This window comes from Syngnathus leptorhynchus, chromosome 10 (genome assembly GCF_054491065.1).
Source record: "Syngnathus leptorhynchus isolate UIUO chromosome 10, UIUO_Slep, whole genome shotgun sequence".
In the NCBI taxonomy this organism is placed as follows: Eukaryota; Metazoa; Chordata; class Actinopteri; order Syngnathiformes; family Syngnathidae; genus Syngnathus; species Syngnathus leptorhynchus.
Window position 1 is genome coordinate 498,511 of NC_141204.1, and position 17,455 is coordinate 515,965.

General features: G+C 47.1%; 2 protein-coding genes across 3 annotated transcripts; one reads left to right on the plus strand and one right to left on the minus strand.

Moving 5' to 3' along the window:
- Window positions 1-385: 385 nt before the first annotated feature.
- Window positions 386-6,345, plus strand: rasgrp3 (RAS guanyl releasing protein 3 (calcium and DAG-regulated)). 2 transcript variants are annotated; one of them, XM_085921923.1, is made up of 17 exons: window positions 386-466; window positions 1,892-2,006; window positions 2,128-2,227; window positions 2,370-2,432; window positions 2,535-2,666; window positions 2,919-3,066; window positions 3,214-3,387; window positions 3,468-3,584; window positions 3,773-4,045; window positions 4,114-4,194; window positions 4,304-4,417; window positions 4,490-4,605; window positions 4,676-4,823; window positions 5,083-5,119; window positions 5,460-5,606; window positions 5,672-6,006; window positions 6,125-6,345. In XM_085921923.1, exons 1-17 carry the CDS (start codon window positions 440-442, stop codon window positions 6,131-6,133), a joined length of 2,136 nt encoding a protein of 711 aa, XP_085778049.1. In that variant the 5' UTR covers window positions 386-439; the 3' UTR covers window positions 6,134-6,345. The 2 variants fall into 2 exon arrangements, with proteins under 2 accessions (XP_085778049.1, XP_085778050.1); XM_085921924.1 differs by having other exon boundaries at window positions 465-680.
- A 774-nt stretch (window positions 6,346-7,119) lies between these two features.
- On the minus strand, window positions 7,120-13,821 carry LOC147049751 (cadherin-1-like). Its single transcript, XM_085922974.1, has 18 exons — window positions 13,571-13,821; window positions 12,908-13,022; window positions 12,395-12,483; window positions 12,030-12,170; window positions 11,441-11,581; window positions 11,135-11,290; window positions 10,905-11,049; window positions 10,503-10,675; window positions 10,218-10,346; window positions 9,956-10,141; window positions 9,620-9,864; window positions 9,398-9,540; window positions 9,167-9,258; window positions 8,796-8,928; window positions 8,503-8,721; window positions 8,301-8,431; window positions 8,041-8,184; window positions 7,120-7,928 (listed from the first exon to the last, which is right to left on the minus strand). Exons 1-18 carry the CDS (start codon window positions 13,622-13,624, stop codon window positions 7,710-7,712), a joined length of 2,655 nt encoding a protein of 884 aa, XP_085779100.1. The 5' UTR covers window positions 13,625-13,821; the 3' UTR covers window positions 7,120-7,709.
- Between the last annotated feature and the right edge of the window lie 3,634 nt (window positions 13,822-17,455).

A 17,455-nucleotide genomic window follows, 5' to 3' on the forward strand; every position in this document is an offset into this window, starting at 1 on the left:
CGAGCGCAATAATAAACTGATGGGAGAATGTTTTGCTCATTTGGAACCATGGCGCTTGTTAAATCAGTCTCGACTATACGCACGCAGGAGCAAACCTGCGTATTTTCACTAGGTTTGTCCATTTCCTGCTTGGCTTTGCTTTTCCACTCCACCTTGTGTAGTCACTAAATTTAGCCCCGTGCAGGCAGGCAGGCAGGCAGTCCTGACTAAGTTGGGCAAACAATTGGAGGAAGTCTAATAGCCATTTGGACAAACAAGTTCCAAATAGGAATCAGCCAATGTGGAGCAGCAGTGTGGCTGGCTGGCTGGCCGGCCGCTCGCTCGCTCGCTCGCTCGCTGCTGCTGGCACTTGGAAAGGTAGACAAAGACCACATTGAGAATATTCCAGTTTCTGACCCTCGCCGCTCCAACCTTGTTGTGGATATGCTTTCAAGGCTTCATGCTACAGTACAGCATCATCCATGAGGTATGTGCTCCGTCTTTATTTGACAACTTTACAGAATTTGAAAAAGCTCTTCATTGGAAAAGTAGCCCAGAGTATAGCTTCAACTTATTCTCTCCACTTCCCGGTGGTGAGTGGCCACCCTCAGTTCATACAGAGATGAACGTCCACGGACAAACAAGTCATTCCGATTCGCTGCGACTGTCCAAATGGTGGTACAATACTGAGTGAGTGGTAGGTAAGTGCTTGACTCCTGCAAAGCATTCGTAGCATCACAGCAGGTGCAGGAACACGCTGTACTTTCAAGCATATTCAGCAACTTGAAAGAAGATCGATACGTATAAGACACGGATGGCGTCGGAATGCTTCTGCTGTTGTGGTGGACATTTTGTGCAAATGCAATGGCATCACAATTGATGAGCATAACATCATCAGAACAACATTTTTGCAGAGTGCAAAAAGGAGCCTCCCTCCCTCCCTCCCGGGCGGGGCTTCCGCTGCTCTTCTTCTATTTGCTGACAAATGAGGCATGGCTATTTTTATTCAACTCGTTCGTCATGCTTTCTGTCTTTAGTACTACACTTGCACGATTAGAGGCCAAAGATCTGGCCAGAAGGCCGATTGGTTCCTCCACAGATGAAGTCATGAGTCTGTTTTGATAAATATATGACAAAAAGCACCCCTTTCATCTATCAATCAAGAAATATACCTTTACAATTCCACTACTTTATGTGTGTGGTGACATTGCTGCTTGGGTTGGCTGTGTTTACTAACAAGGAGGAGGAGGAGGAGAGGAGGTCATATGGTGGCGTGCTCTCTCTCTCTCTCTCTCTCTCTCTCTCTCTCTCTCTCTCTCTCTCTCTCTCTCTCTCTCTCTCTCGATAAGCACAAACAGCTTGCAGCAGTTCATATCTGCTTTGGTGGGACTCTTTTTAGTGGGCAAGTGTCATTTGTCTTCCATTTGTGGAATTGCTTCCTGTCAAAGTAGCCTTGAGTCAGAGCTGTCTTACGCAGCTGTTAGCGTGTTGATCCTCTTTGGTTGAACTGAGAACTTGTTTTCAAGTCACTCTTGCAAATAGGAAGTCAAAGAAACAAAAGTTTGTTTTCAATACAATTCCACTAATTGGAGAACTACTGCGTCCGATTTTATAGCCTTTTAAAATGGACAATGACAAAGCCACTCTTCCCATTTTCATGACAAGTGTTGCTTGCTTAACATTTCAATCATCAACTTGTCCTATGTATAAATAGATGTCCAAGTCCATCATTAAGAGCTGTAGGCCATCCTAATATTATGTCAAGAAAAACCAATATCCATTGACAGAATTCCCAAGTTGAAGAGAAAATCGCAGATGTTTCAAGTGAGGCAGGCGACAAAATGTTTTTTTCGGTGAGCGATAAGCAGAGACGTCTTCTGTTTCTGTGAACCGCATTTCTCGCATCTCTCAGGAATACTTTGAGCGGTGCAAAAGATTGACTCTTGGACTCGGCAACATGGGATCATCAACACTGGGAAAGGCGGCTTCTCTTGATGCCCTCTTAAACGAATGCATTCATGCATTTGGTGAGTGATCCACGAGAAGCACGAGTTGAAGAGCAAGAGAAAAACCCAAAATGGATTCATGCGATTGCCATTCCTACGTATTGGTTTGTTGGAATCTCCTCCTCATTTTGTTTGTTCACAGATGACAATGGCAAGCTACAGGCCAACCTTCCCCGCATGCTTCTGCTGATGCATCGCTGGTATGTTTCATCCTCAGAACTGGCTGGAAAACTTCTGAAGATATATCCCAATAACAATAGAAGGAAGAGTGGGAACTTGGACTCCACTTGCTGATGGAGCAAATGTGTTTGCAATGTCGCTGTTTGGTACCGTTGACTGTATTTCGGGTTTTCCAATGAAAAATGGTCCTTGACAAAATTCTACGTATCGCGAGTGCAACACTGATGACTGCCAGAAAAGCAGACTGAAGATTTGTTACTTCATGAGGTAACGGCGTCACACGCGGGCACGTCATTTTCTCATAAACCTGCGAGCCAGTTCACAGTTCTGCTTAAACCTTTCTTTTCGCTGTCCTTTTTTTGTCTTCAGGTACTGGATAGGGACATTCCCTGCAGAATTCAACCTGGACTTGGGTCTGATTCAGATAACAGAGGAGTTCAGGGAAGTCGCTGAAAGGCTCAGCTGTGAGGACCATTTCAAACTTATTGACATTTCCACCATGTAAGTCATGTTGCTTTTTGGGGGGGAATGGATGGATGGATGGATGGATGGATGGATGGATGGATGGATGGATGGATGGATGGATGGATGGATGGATGGACGGATGGACGGATGGACGGATGGATGGATGGATGGATGGACGGACGGGTGGATGGATAGATGGATAGATGGATGGATGGATGGATGGATGGATGGATGGACGGACGGACAGACGGTTCCATTCTTCTGCTGCATTGTCAATGGTTCTCGCAGTCCTTCGTATGACTGGATGCGCAAGGTGACGCAGCGTAAAAAGCAGGTGAAGAAGGGGAAAGCTTCGCTGTTGTTTGACCACCTCGAACCCATGGAGCTTGCGGAACATCTGACTTTTTTGGAGTTTAAATCCATCAGGAGGATATCGGTAGGCGCAATTTTCTTTTCTTCTTGCTTGACAACCTCAGCCTGTGGAATACAGGTGGAGGGAACCACATTGTATCCAATCATTTGACTTTAGCCTTTGTTTGAAAGCAAGCTCACGATTGTGATGACCCATTGCTTGCGTCTCCAGTTCCCTGATTACAAAAGCTACGTGATCCACGGTTGTCTGGTGGACAATCCCACACTGGAACGCTCCATTGCTCTGTTCAATGGCGTTTCACAGTGGGTCCAACTCATGGTGTTAAGCAAGCTGACACCTCCAACCAGGGCAGAGGTGATCACCAAATACATCCGTGTGGCTCGGGTAAGCCACACAAAAGGCTCAATCCAGTCTGGCTTGGAAGGGCAGCGCACTCATTTGGACAAATGACTCTTTGCCATCAGAAACTTCTTCACTTGCGCAACTTTAACACTTTAATGGCAGTGGTGGGAGGGCTGAGCCACAGCTCCATTTCTCGTCTGAAGGAGACGCAATCCTACCTCTCTGCCGAGGTCGTTAAGGTACGTCAACACAAAGTGGAGTAGCGGCCGCCGCCGATTGATTGTCCGTCAGTCCGCCCATAAAAGCAATGGCAACAATGGCGACAATGGCGACAATGGCAACAATGGCGACAATGGCAACAATGGCAACGTGAACAATGGCGGGCAAGAATTGCAATTTGTTGTTTGTGCAAACCGTCTGAACGCAGATGTGGCGCGAGATGACCCAACTGGTCTCTTCCAACAATAACTACTCGTACTACCGCAAGGCCTTCAGTGAGTGCCGAGGCTTTAAAATCCCCATCCTGGGTGTGCACCTGAAGGACCTCATAGCGGTGCATGTGGTCTTCCCTGACTGGGTGCAAGACAAGGTCAACCTGGCCAAGATGCAGCAGCTCTACGTGACTTTCAACGAGCTGGTGACATTGCAGAACGCAGCGGCCCAAGTGGAGCCCAACATGGACCTGATCTACCTGCTCACGGTGCCTGCCGATCGGCCTCCGCGTGTACCGCGGCCGCTGCGGCTTTAACAAATGCTCAACCTTTTCAGCTTTCTTTAGACCTTTACTACACTGAGGATGAGATTTATGAATTGTCACTGCTCCGGGAACCGCGTAATCCCAAATCACTGGTAAGTGTCCATCATCCAAATGGGAAGTAACTCCAGAAAGATTCTTTTGGACTTCTTCCACCGTTCTCTTCACGATAGCTCTTGTCAATGACCTAGGTGTCTTTTGCAGCCGACCTCTCCCACAACTCCCAACAAGCCGCTGGTACCGCTGGACTGGGCCTCGGGCGTCCCCACCAAAGCGGATCCCACTGTGGTCAACAAACACATCAGGAAAGTGGTGGATGTGAGTGAGTGCAGCATTGGCAGATAGGAATGTTAGACCGGAACAAACAGGACTTTTCTCTTCTCCCCACAGTCCGTGTTCAGGAACTATGACCCCGACCACGACGGTTATATTTCCCAAGAAGACTTTGAAAATATTGCCGCTAACTTTCCCTTCCTGGACTCTTTCTGTGTTTTGGATCAAGATCAGTGAGTGTCTATTCAATGGATCATTTCTTTACCAGCGTACCGTATCGTGCCGTCTTCCTTTCTGTCACAGAGATGGCCTGATCAGTAAAGACGAGATGATTGCGTATTTCCTTCGAGCCAACCCGCTGCTCCAGTGTGAGATGGGTCCAGGATTTTTGCACAACTTCCAGGAAATGACATATCGGAAGCCCACCTTCTGTGCACACTGCGCTGGATTTGTACGTAGATCTTGAGTGTTAGCGCAGCTGGCTGCTGGCGGCTGCCGGCTGCCGGCTGGCGGCTGGCGGCTGCCGGCTGGCGGCTGGCGGCTGCCGGCTGGCGGCTGCATGCGTCTCCTTGCACATGAAAATGCAAATGAAAGTGGCAAAATGTTTCTTCGCTCTCACACATTGTGTGCTTGAAAGCAAAGTCAGCAAGGGCCAGCCGTCCTTTATTGTTTGTGTGCCTTTTGAATCTTCCATTGCTCTTCTCCTGCAGCTCTGGGGCATCATCAAACAGGGCTACAAGTGTAAAGGTATGATCGAACAACGACAACGACGAGATGTGTTGGTATTGTTCTACATTGTTGTGTTGATGTCACTGTAAACTTTGTCGACGTTGATGAAATGAAATCACTGATTGGACTTTGACTCCCACTAGACAATACTCACTTGTCCATATTCCATGACACCTGCTCCAGTAATTCCATCAAGACGGGTTTGTAAGGCCCGTGTGCATGGTTGTCTCCTATCTTAAACCCGAGGTTGTCCTCAAATATCTCCCAAGCAAGGAGCAACCTTTTTGTTTTCAAAGTGGACTTGATGAATTGCCATTTGCAGGGAGCACCTTGACCAATTCCCATTTGGACTTCACAGACTGCGGCGTCAACTGCCACAAACAATGTCGGGAGTTGCTGGTTCTGGCTTGCAGGAAGCTGCCGCGCTCCGGTTCCTTTGGGCGCGCGACCCCCGACAGACTGGCCACGCACAGCTCGTTGCCCAGCAGCCCTGCGCTCGACACCGGTCAGTTCTACTTTCTGGGTCCGATGCTCCCGTCGCGTTCCGATCCTCCATTTCCTTTGCTTCAGACAAGGACGAGGTGTTTGAGTTCCCCTCGGCCGGTCCTACCCGGGACACCAAAAGCATCACCCTGATGACCGGCTCGGCCCAGAGGATCTCCGTCCGCCTGCAGAGGGCCACCGTCAGCCAGGCCACTCAGACTGAACCTCTGTGGTCAGAACACGGCTGGGCCGACAGCGGATCCCACACCTTCCCCAAAACCAAAAACCGGACGGGTCCAAATAAAGCTCTCGCCTCGTGGGAAGAGAACCAGGATAACGGGCCACGGCCGACAGATTTGGTACAGTGCGGCGCTCCCGCCCTGGACAAGATTCAAGATGGCAGGGTCGCACGCAGAGGGAAGGTAAGAGAGAAGCAAACAGGAGCATCATTTGAATAGATGACAAGAGTTGAGGAATCAGCATGTAGTGAACATTTCAAAGCTCCTAATCCAATGAACACTTCTCATCCCTTTGTTTCAGGACAGCTGACTTGGTGACCTGTGTGTGAATCGCCAGCGGTCCAGAAAGACCACGCTCGTGGCTGGTACCAGGAGGTTCTTCTGTCTGGGAAGGTGCATGGCTCTCTGATGTTCCCGATTCACGGAGCGATTCTGCGGCGTCGTCGTCGTCGTCGTCGGGTCACGCACGGTGTGCTCTCAGCGAAACGTGTGATCTGTGAGAAAGGAGAAGCACAATGGACAGGAGAGCGGGCGGGGCGGGGCGGGGCGGGGCGGGGCGGGGCGGGGCGGGGCGAGGCGGTCCTTCTCGCACACTCCCAGCTTTGAGACAGGCCGGAGGATGCTGGACTTTATTTGGAGCGTTCGACGCCATAACATTTTTACAAAACCATGTGTGCTGATTCATTTCCTTTGTCACGCTCGTCTTCATCCAGCGTTTGACTTTTGCGAACAGATAATAGGCCACTTGCGTGTGGATCGCGAAGTAACATGAAAAGGGAAAGTCGGGATAAAAAGGAAGGGCTCGGTGGAATTTGGAGCACAGTGCAATAGAACAAGAAACGTCGATTACTTTCATCACGTAACATGGAAACTATGCGCATTTGGTAAGTTCAGTGTTGAAACTCATGATCAGCTAAAAAGGTCTAGTCAAGGGCATATGGTGAAAATATGCATGCAAAATCAACTCGTGGTCCTTGAAAGCGTCACTTTGGGGCAAATCCGCCTGTGCGGCGCCATCTGTTGGTTAAATAATGCACTGCACGGGAATTTGTCCTCTTATCCAATCATAGGGGGTGACTGAAATTGTTCATCCAGATTTCGTTGAAAACACGATGGTGGCGCTATGATAACATTGGAAACATGATCGTTACTTTTGTTGATGTCCCGGAAGAAAGCAGTAGCGCGCCTCTTATGAATTGCAGTGGTGGCACTGAATACATCTTCAAATATTTAAGCGTGCAAATTGTCAATACAAGTAAACCAGATTGTTGAATGAAAGGAGAGTCACACATCAGAGACTGTATAAGATAACTTTATAGAATTCCAAATTTAACAAAGGTTTTAAGTCCATTTGGAAGCATTAGCAAATTTGCATTAATTCATTCAAGTAAAAAAAGATTCCATGTAGAATTGTGTCATCCAAAAGAAAAAATTAAAACAGAAGCATCAAATTCAAAAGAAGCAGTAGTATAAAACTCAGGCACTGCAAAGAACACATTGGCGCAATCAACTTTGGACTTGACCAGTGCATCTGCATGTTTCTCCAAAGACCCGTTGACAAATTCAATGATATTCAAGCTATGGTTCTTTAAACACACCAACCAACCAACCAACCATAAAAAAAGTCTCCAAAGGGAATTGGAACGAGGAGAAGCTATTCCAAATGGGCCACTACAACAAGACAAACCCAAAGAGGCGAGGCGAGGCCTGGCCTGCTTTGGCTTTCGAGCAGTGGCTCTTACGGGCAACGGGAATGTGCAATGAACAGTCTAATCAGTCCATGCTCACATTTGGGCACCATCCATCCATCCATCCATCCATCCATCCATGCATTCATCCTCTCTCTCATGCGTTCTGTTCTCCACCCATTCTGCCCTTTGGTCCATTTACAGCATGTCATCATCTTCTCCTCCCCCAAACATATCAGAGAGCTTTTTGAAGCGAGGCCCCCATTCGTCCAGGTGATCGTAGTCCTGGTCGCCGCCGCTGCTGGACGAATTCAGAGTGGACAGGCTACCCGCATCAGAGCCGCCTCCCTCATAGTCAAACACCAGCAGGGAGTCGTAGGGGGGGGCCGTCGGGTCGTTGTCAGCGGCCTTCAGGTTCTGCAATCCAGCACACGAAAAGAGGGAGGGATGGGCTTGTTTGTTCGAATCTCTGCTTTTTCGACATTCTTTGTGTATGGTGACGACGGGAAATAATATGCACTCGACTCACGTCATCAATGAAGTTGCCAATTTCCTCCGGGTTGGCGGGACGAGGTCGGTACTGCGGAGCTGTAAGGAAGACTGGCTTCACGTCGTTCCTGAACACCTCAGGACGGTTGTCTAAACCTTGGTGGAGAACACCGAGATCGTAGTCCTAGAAGACACATTGGTACAAATGGTCACTCGCTTCAAGTCAGAACGAGTCTGCAGAGAGCGATTCGGATACATATTGGTATTCATGGTTCATACGTGACTGAATTGTGTTTGTACCTGGTCATCCTCGCCACCTCCCTCTTCGTCATAGTAGTAGATGTTGTCTCGGATGTCGTCGTCCTGCAGTAGCGGCTCTTTGGGTTCTCTCCTTCGCCGTCTGGCTAGCAGCAGCAGTAGCAGCAGCAGCACTGAGCGCACAAAGACGAGGCTTGAGATGCCATTAGGGACCAAAGTAAAAGCCGATCAATGTCAGACTCACAGAGGAGCAAAAGGATTCCTCCCAGAATTCCCAGGATGACGGGAAGGTCTGCGCCGGCAGCCACGCGTCCTTTGCACATGACGTCTTCCCCGGTGCAGTCGCAGACTTTGGCCTGAACCGTGCTGTCTTGCTCCAAATCCCGGTTGTCGGCCACTCGAAGAATCACCGTGTATTCGCCGCTCGGCAGCTCCGTGGCCAAGTTCAAGATAATTCCCGTTTCTACCACAACAGGTGAACCGGCGTTACGAGCGTGACGCATTTGCAAAGTGGCTCAAAGGTGTTTGGATACATACTGGAGTCGTTCATTCTGGCCGTCCAGTTGTTCTTGGACATGCCCTCCAAAGCGACTCTGTAGGGAGCGGCAAAGCCGGGTCCGTCTTTATCCGTTACCGACAGCAACTGAGGCACGGGTTTTTTGTTGCACACCTGCCGAACGCGACATTGGATTCAATATTCAGTCCAAAAAGTGTGCTCATCCCTCGATTCAATACAAGTGCATTTACTAAAAAAAGGACTTCATTGGGCTACAATCGCCGTTTTCTTAGAAACATTGAAATGAATTTTCTCCCCTCGACCCGGGGAGGTTAACGTGCCGCGTCGCGTGTACGTTTGAGGTTGAAAAAAATAAAATAAATGAACGATACATCGGAGATGGGACTTTTACCGTAAAAAAACGCTCCTCAATGGTGGGTGCGTTGTCATTGACATCTTCAAGGAGGATCATGAGTGTCCCTGTTCCTGTGGCTGGAACTTCATCTAGTGGACAGACGAGGCAAGCTCAAAGAAACATTCCCTTGAATTTCATTCTTAAGATCGATCGCTCCGACCGGGCCGTGCGTTTGTTCAAGAAGCTCTGGAAATTCGAAAAGCATATGCCAGATTGCGTCTTACTTACCACTGTCATATGCGCCAATGAGCGCTGTGTATTTGTTGTCCTTGACAAAGATGGACTCTCTGTCCATGGCATGCTTGACAGTGATCAGGCCTGTATCTTTGTCCACGTTTAACCATCCGGCCGGGTCACTGACGATTTTATACCTGCATTTGCAAACCAAATTCAGCTTCCGTGCGAGATGCATACAAGTCGGCCAAAAAGAAAAGAAACAAGTGGTCTCACATGACAGTCTGCTTGCGTGCAATGTCCGGATCCGAAGCGGTGTACTGCACCACGTCGGCGTCGACGGGGAGGTCTTCCAGTTTGGACACAGATTTCTCCACCGGATCAAAGACCGGGGCCTCGTTAACGTCCAGCACGTTTACCATCACAGTGGCCGTGGAGGTGGGCAGGGGAATAGCGAAGGGAACTTCGTTCTCCACTACGACCAACAAGGTATGTTTGTTGGTCTGCTCAAAGTCTAGACCCTGCGTTGAGGAAAAAGAAAGATTCCAAATCGTGTCCAGGTAACTACATTGCGCTTTGAAGAAAAAAAAAAAACAGGACTCCATTTGATACCTTGACAGTAGTAATGATTCCCTCGTTCTTGTTGCTTCCGGTTTCCACAGAGAACAACTTTTTGGGATCGCCACTAATAATCTTGAACTTTGCATTCCAGGCTGGAGAATGTGGTTCATCACCATCTGTTACGGTCATCTTTAAGACGATAACGTCCACTTTATTTTCTTCCACCGATGCATCATACTGCGGAAATGAAGAAGACTTGAAAAGATGTTTTTTGGGACCATTGGTGAGCCGAATGAGGTCAACAGGTACTCACCGAGTTCTGGGTGAATTTTGGCGCGTTGTCGTTGCTATCCGTCACAGTGAGAATAACTTTGGCCTTTGCGGTCAGCCCCTTACCCCTCAGGTCAGCGGCCTCCACTTCTAAAGTGTACCTGGGATATTTCTGTTCAGAAAGAGAGGGGAGGGAGGGAGGGAGGGAAGGGAATGACTTTTGTTCAAGTGTCTGAAAACCATTTCCTTGTCTGCATGGTGCACTGACAACAGATTTGACCTGTAGTGCCAATCCAAATGGTTGCAAAAAAGAAAAGGAAGGCCTCACCTCTCGGTCTAAGCCGCCGGCATTGACTCGGATGCCGCCAGTCACTTCATTCATGGTAAAAAGATTTGCCGCGGGAAACTGTGGATCTTGACTCACGATACGGTAACGGATATCAGAATTGTCATTGTTTTCCTGATCCGCATCCGTGGCGTTCACCTTTAAGACCTCAAAACCTGGCAAGTGAAAAATGACAAATGGATGCTATGACAACCGGCAGGTAGTTAGTCGGAAGGTTCGCAGGTCATGAATTATCGTGCATCCAGGTCAGTCAGTCAGCTGCCGAACCCGCCCTAGCTACGACATTTGTTTCTTGTTCGAAATGCCGTCTTCAAACGTAGTTTCTCGTGCAATCTTTCCGTATTATTGCGTGTTGAATGGAGAAATGCATTCGTTAGCAGGTACCTATTGGTGATGCCTCAGCCACTTCTCCCAAGAAGGTATCTTTTTCAAAAACAGGGTTGTTGTCATTCTGATCGATGACATTGACAATAACTTCCATGGGCTCCTCAGCGTTTCCAGAACCATCTGCCACGGCGAAGGCTTTAAACTGCACACGTGTGGACAATGGTAGGTAGGTAAGGCAGCAGTGGACATTTCAAGCAAGGATTTCTCCAAAAGAGGGCCTCACTCACCAAGTACCTGGGCTGCTTTTCCCTGTCCAGCGGTTCTGTGAGGTAAAGATTCCCCGTGTCTCTGTCCATGGTGAAACGACCAACAGGAGGCTGATCAGCTCCTGGACCAGTGATGCTATAAAAGATCTTCTTCTGTTTGTCTTCATTGGACCGAATCTACACAGAAGGGAGGAGAAGTGAGGCTGGCTGGCTGGCTGGCTGGCTGGCTGGCTGGCTGGCTGGCTGGCTGGCTGGCTTTCGGTGTTTTTCCATTCCAAGTATTGCTTAGGTTGTGTATGCAGAATCAAATACTCAAACGGGCCTTACTTGAGATACTTTGAGGGGATAAGGACCTCGGTCATTCTCCGCAACGTTAATGTCTGGAATAACCCAGTCTCTCTTTCTCCTCCGTAATCCTCCATTCGACTGGGGGAATTGCAAGACTGGTACATCGGCATCATCAGTTCTCTTCAAAAAAAAAAAAAAAAAAAAATCACACAACGGGAGCAGGGAATGAACATTCATGCCACGGCTGCTTTGAACAGCACACCAACGCAGATGCTCGTGGGCCGCCATGCTGGATATTTTATATTATATTAGTAGTATATTAATATATTTTTTTTCTTCCTTCTCCAACTTCATTTAGATGACTCTCAAAGTTCAGAAATAAAAAAGTGCAACCATATTGTGCACTTTATAATGCAGCCACAAGAGGGCGCAAATGCGCAATTCAGTTATTTTCAGGGGTAAATGAACAGCTGACCATCAAAGGTCGAGTCATACAATCAACCTCATACTGCATTTGCATCATTTTGGACTTGAAGTAAATAGAGTTGAGCACAAGGGTAGGAGAACGTCACGTGAAAATTGTTTTGGAAAAGAACTACAAGGGTGTGTTGGCTAGGGGTGGTGCTACCTCGGAATGACTGGCAGCATTTTGGTGTTGGTTGTCATGATATAATAGCCTGACAGGAATGGTCATCTTGCGCCCTTGAGAGTCCCAGGTGTGCATCAAAAAGTCCATTTGACCTTCATGAAGAGACACCGGCCTGTTGACCTGAATAAAACGGGGAAAAAGAAAAAAAAAAGATAAATACAAGGCCAGCACATTGTTGAGTTTAGGGTTTTTTTTTTATATACACAATACAATTTGACTGTGCTGGACACAAACAGTCCACCATCTACTTTCTTTGATTGATTGATTTATTGGGTTTCATTCATACAGTGCTCCAGTTATGATGACAAAACAAGCAACATTAGAAATGAAACGAAATAGCTCACCTTCACGAAACCATCAGTTTGTACCGAGAAACGCGAGTCTTCACTTGTGAAACGAAATCTCGTGCGACCTGAGCAGTCTGAGAAGTCCACTAGAACAGACAAAAGAAATGACAACGTTTTTGTTGTGTCATTGGAAGTAAACCAATTTGCCCTTGGTGGGAATAACCTTGAAAATATACTTTTACAATACTATGCAGGCAGTGTTGTTACGTTACGAGAGAGGCAGAGGGAGAGAGGAGAAAGAGAAAAAAAAACAACCCAACCCCAGTGCTCTATCCTTGCAGCTGTTGACATGCTTTGAAAAGAAAGAAAGGCTTTGCAAAACAGGCTTGGGGACATTTAGTGAGTGCAGGAAAGATCATTAGATGAGCCAAAGCAAGCTGAGACTTGAGCTTGTTTTGGCCTCCGAGTATCACTCATGAAACGCACTGAAACATTTGAAAAAGTCCTAAGAAACAATGAGGCAGTCAAACCAAAGCCGTGGTTAGTAAACAACTTAGTGATTGCTCTTACCTTTGCCCAACACGGTGCCCCTTCCTAAGTGCTTTCTGGTCACAGCGAAAAGCTTCATGTCTGACTGAAAGCCGGGCACACATGATTGCTCTTCAGCAGAAACTACGAGCCAAGCCTAAAAGAACATCGACAGGGAGAGTGAGCTGTGCAATCCCAATTTTGAAGCTTGACTCATTGACCAAGTTTGTCATGCTTCAGATCAACTGCAATGCTCAGGTGAAACTATCTGGATGATTTCAGATTGCAATCAGAGTGAGAACATACGAGGCTTTCAAATTCAATGGCGAAAATATTCAAGAAGGCGAGCGTTGGTTAACCTGTCAAGGCGGGGCCAGGCCGGGCCGGGCCGGGCCAGGCGAGCGAGGCCAGGCCAGGCCAGGCGAGGCCCTTTCGCTAACGCACGCACTTTGAAACGGCTTTGAACGTTTGCAACGTCTTGCGCCGGCTCATTTTACTTCATCCGAATCAGGTCAATCAAACAATGGATTAAAAAAAAAAATTGACCTCCAGAATCTCGCTCTAAAGGTGAATTTCCGGCGACTAGATCAATTTACCGAAAGGCAAGCGCTGATATAAAAGTGGATTTTAGAACAAATGAATCCTTTACCTTCAGATAGGTTGTAAAACCTAAGAAAAATAAATCAGCATGTTAATGAAGCTCACCTGAAGAAGGACGGCCAAAGTTCCCCCCCACACCGCGAACGTGGCGGCCCTCATCTGCGCGCTATGATCCACAAAAGCACTCGATCAAATAAATGGCGTATTCCTCAGAGGAAAGTTGTCGTGTCGACGGACGGACGGACCGACGGACGGACGCCCTTAGTTCGGCGAGGAAGTTGTCCAAGTGAACACTCGAGTAGCTGCAGGTATTTTCAATGTGTGACGTCAAGTCACAGGTGCTCAACTTCCGCCTTCCACATAAGGGCACAGAGGGAGGGAGGGAGGCTGCCTGCCTGTCTGCCTGTCTGCCTGCCTGCCTGTCTGTCTGTCTGGACAGATACCGACGGACAGTTTCTATAGCCGCTTAGTCACAAATACGGACAGCCAGGCGAGCTTTTGAAATAAGATCTGTATCGATGCTTGGAGCTGTATAGCTACAACTTTCAGTTCCTCGTTGATGTTCATTCAAGGGAGGCCACACCTCCTCCCTTTGCTCTCTCTCTCTCTCTCTCTCTCTTTCAAGTCTGTCTGTCTGTCTGTCTGTCTGTCTGTCTGTCTGTCGGTTTCAATATTTACTGTTTCCTCAGCATGATGGCAGCAGCTTGTGCAGAACACACTGTATTGTCTTTTGAAATAACACAAGCGTCCGGCAGTGACGATGCTCCGTGAAGTCATTGGTCATGATGAAAAAGCCATTTCGAATTCATTGTGGTTGGCCGGCTCATTTTCTCCCCACTGCCCGCCCGCATCTGACTGCATCTGACTGCATCTGACTGCACCTGACTCATGGTCTTTGGCTTGCGAGTAACGTCGTCCATTGTAATTGCGACAGAAAGGACTGACGCGCTCAACAGTAGGAAGCTGTTGCCAAGCATATGCGTCAGCAAATGCGTGTTGTCTTCGTGCTTTTCTGCGGCCATGGCAAAAGTATGCCGCTTGGCTTTATTTGAAAACTCTTCTGTCCAGTTCACGGGTACCAGCCCTGATGGAGGCCCAGTCGTACAAAATCAAGTCTTCTTCCACGACTTGAAAAAGAGATATGAAGGGATGGATGCCGGGGACACATTTGGACTTTCCTAATCACGTTGACGATCCTAATCTGGCGTAATGTAACCGGCGTCATCGTTACAATACGACGAGGAAATAAGGAAGCGAAAGACAAAAAGAAGGAACAATGTCTCATTTCAAGGCTTCCCGGTAATATCCATGTATGGATGATGAAAATGCTCATGATCCCACAGATGGACAAAGAACCGTGACCGCTCCATTTACATTTGCCACCACTTAACAAGTGAAAGATGCGGCCTTGATGAAAAGAAAAGAGGACTTACAAAAGGAGGGGGAGTCCAGTTAAGTGGCAGGGAGGCAGCGTCACATTACAATCTTTGCTCCATTTGTAGGCCTTGAACATTTCTTCACAGCCAAGGTTTGAAGAACACAAAAACATTTTTGAACCGCTTTCAATGGTGCCCGACGTCTCCTTGTCTCAATCTGGGTTTTTTTTTTTTTCCTTTCAACGTTTCCCCTGCTTTTTTGCAAATTGCAATTGTATGACGTGCCAACACAAGTGTCCAATCCAGGTCCAGAACGTAAAAACCCTGTCACAGTTTGGCTTCAAAACGCTCCCAAATATCCCACCATAAAAAGCTCGTCTTTCCTTTTTGGAATTCTGTTTTGGATTTTTCGAGAAAGCTTTCTTTACTTTCAAAATGACTTCCATGTTACTTTTGTTTCCTTTGCTTTGGTTCTTTCTGAATGTTCCTTTTCGAATTGGTTTTGCCGGTGAGTTGCCTTGTGCATGAAATGTGTCATACCTTGTTAACCAGCAAAACAAGTCTCTCTTGGTGAGCACATGAAGAAAGTTAGCATTACCGCCAAGGGGAACTGCAACTTCTCATCCTAGTTCCCAGCAACAGCTGTCGACATTGATTCGTTTTTGGCTGATGACAGAGTTTTCACAAAAAGTGTTGGGCAGATTGCAACCGTTTTGCCGATCTGACATCATGGCCTCCAGAAAGAACATCCTTTATCTCTTCTCAGGAATGGCTATGGTTAGAACTCCCCACACATGTGAAAGCAAACCTACGGCTATTTTAGATGTGAAGATTTCATATTTGATGGATTGAATTTTGTCGTCCAATTCTAGACGTCGGGCTAATAGACGTCGATGGTTCTGCGAGCTTGACCGAGATTTGATCAAAAACTGGATCGACTTATTGTTGAATTTGTCCGAATGAAGATCTGAACGTCGACTCATCGGCCGTTTCTTCTTATCCTACGTGGAATTTGGCCCAGTGAAAATGTCTTCATCACCCTCACTCAAACAAGCACTGTGTCCTTGCACTTATCACGCTGGAATGTATAACAGTCTCCCATGAACCGTGTTAATTAGTACACGGAGAGAAAGAAATGTTCCCACGCAAGATAAACAGGCAAACAACGCAAAAGTTTCTTAATGAGGAGGAATACACAAAGACAAGGTTAAAAAAATGCACTGCACACACAAAAAAAGAAATGGTAAGATATACAAAAGTAAAACCTTTGTAAGAATGCTTCCCGAGGCATTAACGAGAAAAGAAATCCCGAGCCCGTCACTTTTGAATTCAATCGAAACTTGTCACTTCCGCCGGGCCTTCTTTTGCTTCAACGATAGGCGCAAGGATGAAGAATGAACAATCGTTGGCTAGCTAGTCATTATTGACTGGCTCACACATTCCTGACATGAATTTTAGTCAAACTATAATAATATTGATCAAATAAAAATCATCATATAGTCCAAACAAAAATGGTGCTCTGTGTGAGACATTTGCTGGCTCCCATCTGGTCAATCATTAACTTGCAAAGTTAATGTTTGTTTTTGTGCGCGCCAGCCGGTGAAGAAACTGAAAGCTTTTTTTTTTTTTTTCTTCTTCTAAGCAATGAGGTCATTCAGTTAGTTCTACAGTACGATAACTTCACAGAGGCAAACACACACATTTGAGCAAAATAACACCGTGTACTATGTTGGTAACGTTAAATGAACGAGCAGGTTCAAACGGGTCCTGAGTAAACACAGGGAAATGTTTGCTTTACTTATGTGTTTGAGTCTGAAGCTCCGATTTGCTAGCCTGGCGAGACCCAATGATGGCCCAGCAGCCGGCTAGCCATTGGCTTACCAGGCTAGCGGGTTTTGGATTTTCCATTTGGGTTTAGTTTAGTCCAAAGACATGTCCATTTCAAAGAAACGTAGTGACTATTGTCCTCGCTGGCTCGGGTGATTCTGACACGGAAAAGAAGAAAGTGGCCACTCATTCCATCCCTCTCTCCCACTGCTGCTGGATGTGTGGAGGAGTGTTGTTTATCTCAATGCCAACAGCTGACTCCAAGCAGAAAAGTGGACTTCCTCTTAAAAGCCCATTATCAGGCTGCTCATAGGCTTTTAGTTCCCTTACACTCAGCCTTTCAATCTCCGATGAGACCTTCACTTATTGTGCGGAAAGCTTTTGGTAGATGTATGTTTCAGGCCAACTAATTTGATCAACAAATATGATCATGCAAATTCTTAATGGGCTGGATTATGGGAGCTGGATGTATTAGGCCATGATAAACCATCATAACAAAAGTCAAAAGAAAGGCAAGGAGGAAGAGGGTGAGTTCTAATGACTAATCTAAACTTGTTTTATCATTTAGGGATCATCTCGTACATGAGGAATATCTTCTGAAGTAGCACTTCCTTCAACAAACTCCAGCAAACCGTCTTAATCCAACAGTTTTCTTATCTGCCCGAAGGTAAGGCCTGCACGTCGGACTGCCAAATATGCAGGCCCCACCCGCACCTTAACCCTGCCTGCTTGTGTGTGCTTAACGACTGCTCCTTTGTATTTGCCCATTCGGTGGGGTGTGGTTGCG